Source organism: Chrysochloris asiatica, unplaced genomic scaffold (assembly GCF_000296735.1).
Source record: "Chrysochloris asiatica unplaced genomic scaffold, ChrAsi1.0 scaffold00019, whole genome shotgun sequence".
Taxonomy (NCBI): domain Eukaryota; kingdom Metazoa; phylum Chordata; class Mammalia; order Afrosoricida; family Chrysochloridae; genus Chrysochloris; species Chrysochloris asiatica.
Window position 1 is genome coordinate 27,180,200 of NW_006408537.1, and position 6,552 is coordinate 27,186,751.

A 6,552-nucleotide genomic window follows, 5' to 3' on the forward strand; every position below is an offset into this window, starting at 1 on the left:
AAAGGGCAAACACTGTATGAGATCAATGTGGTAAAAAGTTAAAAAAAAAAAAAAAAAGGTCTTGACAAACAATCTATGAAGGTTATGGAGGTGGGGGACAAGGGAAAATTATTCATGGGTTAGAGGGTAGACATAGGTGACAGGGTAGGCAATAGACAAGAGGGAGGTTGGCAGAGGAAAGATGAAGGGAGTGGGAGACACAGGGAGGAATGCAATAGTTAAAGTGAATAGAGGTAAATGCTATTAACTGTTGGTACATGGAGGGGATTGTATCCATGTAATGAAGCAAAGTGTATGGTTTTTTAAATGAAAACCTGTTATCTGGTCAGTAAATCTTCACTCAATTCCTAAGAAAAAATTTAGTTTGGTTTTAATATTTGACTGTTATCATGCCTTCTAAAATACTCACACATTTATGGTCACACAACATAGGTTACATCAGCAGTGTGTCAGCAGACCAGTTTCTAGTCCCACTAGTAACTCTTATCTTTGCCTTGCCACTCCCTATCTCCCACGCCAATGTTTCTGGGTGGCAGTTTGCTCTCTACTACTAACCATTTGGAGTCCTGGTGTGGTGATGTAGGCTATGCACTGGACCACTAGTTCAGTTTGAACTGCAAGGGCAAACTGCAAGGGCAAGGCCAGCAGTAAAATCTCGCCAGCCACTCCTTGGAAACCCAATACAGGGTTGATGAGTCAGAACTGACTAGTTGGAACTTCAATCACCACCACTAACCATTTGATTTATGATATTAGCAAAGAATATTAAAAATACCATGGAATTCCAGAAAAACAAACAAATCTGTCTTGGAAGACGCAGAGCCAGAATGCTCCTAAGAAGCAAGGATGGCCAAGACGTTGACTCTAGTATTTCCAGCAAGGACCCAACCCTGAAGGACCTCATGCTTGGAAAAATGGAGGGTCAGTGAAACAGAGGAAGAACCCCAACAAGACGGGATTGGCACAGTGGCAGCAACAATGGGCTCAAACTTAACAACTGTGGCAGGGCAGGCAGAGTTTCATTCTGTTATGCATAGGGTCACTATCACCGGCACCTAATTAACCAAAATGTTGGCAGTTCAAGCCTTCTGGTTTGGCACTGCAGAAAGCTCAGTGATCTGCTTCCATGAGATTGTTGTTGCTATTAGGTGCCATAGAGTCAGCACTGACTCATAGCAAGCCTATGCACAACAGAACGAAACACTTCCCGGTCCTGCGTCATCCATGAGATTGGTGGTGGTGGTGGTTATATGAAATTTTACAGCTATGAAAAATCTATGGAGCAACCAACAGAGAGGGAAAGAGTCTTCAAATCAAGTATCAATGCTATCCGCTCTGTACACAGGGTAGATAGGGATAGGCAACTTAAGACATTGGCTACCTAAAATGAGGGAACAATAAAGGCACGAAGTGACTGGCTTACAAGGTTTCAAGAGGGAGTTTAGTTTAAGAGTATGGGGGGAAAGAAAGAATCCCCACTGAATGAATAGCTGTCATCTTGTCTAGATGGGTCTGGTGAAAAGAGATGGGGATAAGATTCGTAAGATTCAATAATTGCTATCATGACTAATCACGACTGTCACAATAGTAAAGGTGGAAGTTTTGTAACAGAAAAAAGGGAGTGGTTAATCTTACAGTCCAGCAACAGAGGACCCTAGGACCATCAAGAGAGAAGCGCACAAGCAGAATGGGGGACCTTATCCAGAGAAGCAGCAGTGCCAGAGATGGAGGCAGAGATGGGGGCATGGAGAGGGGGAGTGACTCAGGTCTCTAGACTCATGGACTAAGAAGAGAGGGACTAAGAGCTGGTGGCCAGGAGCAGACCTGCAGAATGTGCCCTTTGGAGATGTAAATTACTAATGTAAATATGCCTGAGTGCTTTTTGTTGTTTGTTTAGTTTTTTAAAAAGCTAAAGTGCATAGAGAGAAATACTGTTAACTGATGGTACATGGAGGGGATTATAATCAATGTAATGAAACAAGGTGTATGATTTGTTGAATGTAAAATTGATGATCTGCCCTGTAAACTTTCACTCAGTCCACAATAAAAACCTTAAATTAAAAAAACAACAAACTTTACTCTGAAGCACACAGGGTCACCATAAATCTGAATGGACACAATGGCAAAAACTTTGGTCTCCCACTCCTAGTGCTCACCCTGCTGCAAGCATGGCTGTAGGCAAGAAAGAAGGCTACTTCCTGGAAACTGCTACCGCCCACACAGCTTGAGACCCAAGCAGGTAGGAGGTGGAGGCCCCCAGGACTCCCCTGCACATGGGCGCCACCTAGGTCTGTTGCTAAACTCCCAGTCTGTCCAAGTTATTTACTCCTGGATCAGGTTCAGACTTGCCCCATGAGTCACCTTACTGCCTTTTAGTCCAGATCACCATCTTAAAAAAATCGCCTCTGGAACACCTGGCCTGCCTCCTTAGCTAAGACTGACTAAAGAGACAACAGAAGTTCTGACAAAACTGATTCCATCCACTTTTTTCCCCAGGAAAAGGCAGCAGTCTAAGGCCAGCGTTTTACCAAGGGTTCAAGGAAATGGCTCCCTACTCCCTATGCAGGCACCCTTGACCAGGCCACTTCCTTGCCCCCACCCCCACCCCCCCCACACTGAGATCTAACCCACTCTATCTTGGGTTTTACTAAGAGCTCTGGTACGGTAGTGGTTACGTACTAATCGGGCTGCGAACCTTAAGGTCAGCAGTTCGAAACTACCAGCTGTTCTGCGGGAGAAAGATGAGGCTTTCTACTCCCGTAAAGATTTACAGCCTCAGAAACCCTGTACAGGGTCGCTATAGGTCGGAACTGACCTCCACGGCACATAACAACAACAACAACCTCGGGTTGTACAACATAGGGTTGTATAGCCAACATGTAGCAGAAAAGTAAGATCAAAATCCCAGAGATCTGTGCGCCTGCCGCTCCAGCTGGGCCCCCAGTTGGCGCCAAACAGAAGTCTCCACACAAGCCTGGTTAAATTGCTTTATTAGAATCATTAATACTCAAATCACAATGTTCAGTTTTCGCCAGACTCCGGGTGCACTTCCAGCATGCTCATGGCTTGTTCCAGTGACACCACCTCATCGCCTGTAATGAGTACAGCAGGGTAAGGGCGAGGGCCTGGGAGACCAGAGCAGGAGACCAGAGATGCCCCGCAGGGGCAGAGGTGGGAGATGTGGCTGAAGACAGGTTTCTGCGACCTCTGTCAGGGGGTTGTATCAGCCCCCCTGAGGGTAATGTCCTGCCAACGCCCCAGTTCTCGGAGCAACAGGGAGCGGGGAGAAGCTCCAGGCCACCTACCCTCACCTTTGAAGCGGCTGTGACGATGAATGCCGGCCATGGCCTGCAGTAGCCACTCGGCCCGTTTTCTGTGCCATGGGCGCCCGATGATGGTGATCTCAGCGTCGCCCAAAGGGTCTTCCACTTTCACGTCCAGAAGTGTCTCGTTTACTCTCTCGAAGAGCTTGAGGAGAACCATGTTGGGGCCTGGGGGAAGAAGAAGCAAGGCCAATAGGAACGTAGAGCCTCCAACTCCGCGCGTCCCCCAGGGGCATGGGACCACGCGGAACTGAGCCCGCTGGAACTCCAGAAAGACCAACATGAGGGGCGCAGACTGGAGGCTCAGGTTGATGGGGTAGATGAAAAGAAGTCCAGCTCACCGAAGATGGACTCCAGCAGCGATGCCTCCACGTGTATCACCAGCGGATTCTGCAAGTGAACCGGTTGCAGCCACCATCCACGCTTGCCGAGTTTCCTTGGCGGTGGGATCCCCGAAGGTCGATCTACCTCCATTTCCAAGTCTGCTTCCATTTCAACTGGTGCTTCCTCAACTTCGTCCATCTCCATGCTGTAGTCAGAAGATCCAACTTTTCTCAATGCCAGAGGGAAATCTGAGAGGCGCGCTACCAAGACGCTATTTCTAAGTTTCTGAGCTAACTCCACCCCTTCCTGAAGGCCTCGTGCATCCGAACAGCCAACCCCTAGGTTAGTTTAGAACTCCAGCGCAATCGCAATCTTCCACTCCCTGCATCGACCTAATCTACTCCTTCAGCTCACCGCGGCAAAGCCATAATGAACATAGATAGCAAATGGCTTCCACCTGTCGGACAGGGACTTTTGACTAAGTCCTCACCGTAACTCATGAGATGTCCAGAGAAAGAATTAGAGGTGAAAGGCTAGAGCATTTTTAATACTCTGTTTATTATTGACCTATTCCTTTTACAAATGTGCTTTGTACATTAAACAAATAAGTTAATTGAATGCTGGAATTGTGGACATTTTTTTGTCCTAGCTGTCACTTGCTACTTTATTGGAAAACACTATATTGAAAAAGAAAGTGCTATTAATTTATATTCCAGTTTTTCAGATAAGGATCACGCGTCTCTTGTTACTCTTACAGATTCACTAATTCTGGGGCAGTTCTAAAAGAACTATACGGCAGTCTACTTCATAAAGATTTCCAGCCTTTTGGAAGCCCTCTGGAACAGTTGTTTTCTGGCCTACGTATCAGAATTAACCACAGTGGGTTTAGGTTTGGGGCTGAGAGGCTGCATTTTTATCAAGCTTCCAGGTGATACCGATCCTGGAAGGCTCGTGTTGTAATGTAGATTCTGATTCAGTAAATCTGGGGTGGAAAGGCAAATTCTAAGCAAAGGGCCAAACCAGAATGAACTGGTCTAACCCCTCCCCTATTTCTCCATCTCAGCGATTTCCCCACTTTCAGGGGTATGTAACCCCCTTTCCTTCTTGTTATCCTGTCAATTCTTCCCAAACTGATCTACAGGTTTAATGCAATTCCTATCAAAATGCCATTTAGGGGAACAAGGTTAGAGATGATGAAAAAGTTTTGGAAATAGAAGGGCTGGTCATACACCTTTGTGAATGTAATTAACATCACTTAAAATGGCAAATTTTATCATATATATTTTACTGCAATAAAATTTAAATGTCAGTAGGGCTGTTTTTGTAGGTCTACATTCAGTTACTTCAAGATTTATCTGGAAAAACAAAGGAACTAAAATAATCACTCTGCATGATTTCAAGACTTAATTTATAGCTACAGTAATCAAGGCTATGTGGTATTAATGGAATGATAGATACAAATCAATGGAACAGAACAGAGAACCCAGATATAGCTCTATACAGATATGTCCAAGTGATTTTTGATAAATATACAAAAGCAATTCAATAAAGGAAATAAACTTGTCAAAAAATGGTGCTGGAACAATTATACATCCATCCAGTGGCCAAAACTGAACCCCAAATGGATCATGAATTTAAATAGGAAATTACAAAAAATTTAGAGGAAAAAAAAAAAGGAGAGAGTCTTTAGAATACAGGGTTGGGAAACTAAGTCCTTGGATTTGGCACCACAATCCATTAAGAGGGAAAACTGATTCATTGAACCTCATCAAAAGTGAAAACTTGTTTTGTGAAAGATTCAGTTAATAGGATTAAAAGCCAAACTATACATTGGAGAAAACATATTCATATGTAATCTACATAACCAACAAAGGGATAGTATCAGGAAACTATAAAGAACTTTTAGAACTTAATAGTAAACAAATCAAACAGTCAAATTAAAAAATGAACAAAAGACATGAAAAGACATTTTGCATAAAATAATATACAGATGGCAAAAAGGCACATGAAAAGATGTTCGATATCATTGTTTCTGTGTATTGTTGAGTCTATTCCCACTCACCAGAACACTGCTCCATAGGATTTCCTAAACTATAATTTTCACAGCCATCACTCATCTGTCAATATCTCCCACTAAGGTGGCTTGTGTTTTACTGTGATACTAGAAACTATGTCACTAGAATATTAAATGCCAGCAGGGGCACCCAGGAGAGGAGTTTCAGCAAAACTTCCAGACAAAGGCAGACTAGGAAAAAGAGGTGGACTACTTCTGAAAGATTAACCACTGAAAATCTTATGAATTACAGCAGAACATTGTCTGATACAGTGCCAGAAGATGAGCCCCTCAGGTTGAAAGGTACTCAAAATACAACTGAGGAAGAGCTGAATCCTCAAAATAGAGTTGATCTTAATGATGTGGTTGAAGCAAAGCTTTCAAGACCTTCATTTGCTGATGGGACACAACTCAAAAGGAGAAGAAACAGTTGCAAACATCCATGAATAATCAGAACATAGAATGTATGAAGTATGAATCTAGGAAAATTAGAAGTCATCATAACTGAAATTGAATGCATAAAGATCGATATCAGGCATTAGTGAGCTGAAATGGACTGGTACTCATCATTTTGAATCAGATAACAATATGGCTTACTATGCCCAGAATGACAAATTAAATAAGAATATGGTTGCATTCGTCATCAAAAAGAGCATTTCAAGATCTATCTTGAAGTATAATGCTGTCTGTGATAGGATAATATCCATACACCAACATGGAAATCCAATTAATACCACTATTATTCAACTGTACACACCAAACACTAAACCAAATGATAATGAAATTGACGCATTCTACCAACTTTTTCCTGATGTGGCACTGTGGGTAAATGCACCAGACTGCAAAGCTGTT

General features: G+C 43.3%; 1 protein-coding gene across 1 annotated transcript; it reads right to left on the reverse strand.

Moving 5' to 3' along the window:
- Window positions 1-3,021: 3,021 nt before the first annotated feature.
- Window positions 3,022-3,851, reverse strand: OOEP (oocyte expressed protein). The gene is made up of 3 exons (XM_006835786.1): window positions 3,665-3,851; window positions 3,312-3,491; window positions 3,022-3,125 (listed from the first exon to the last, which is right to left on the reverse strand). Exons 1-3 carry the CDS (start codon window positions 3,849-3,851, stop codon window positions 3,022-3,024), a joined length of 471 nt encoding a protein of 156 aa, XP_006835849.1.
- Between the last annotated feature and the right edge of the window lie 2,701 nt (window positions 3,852-6,552).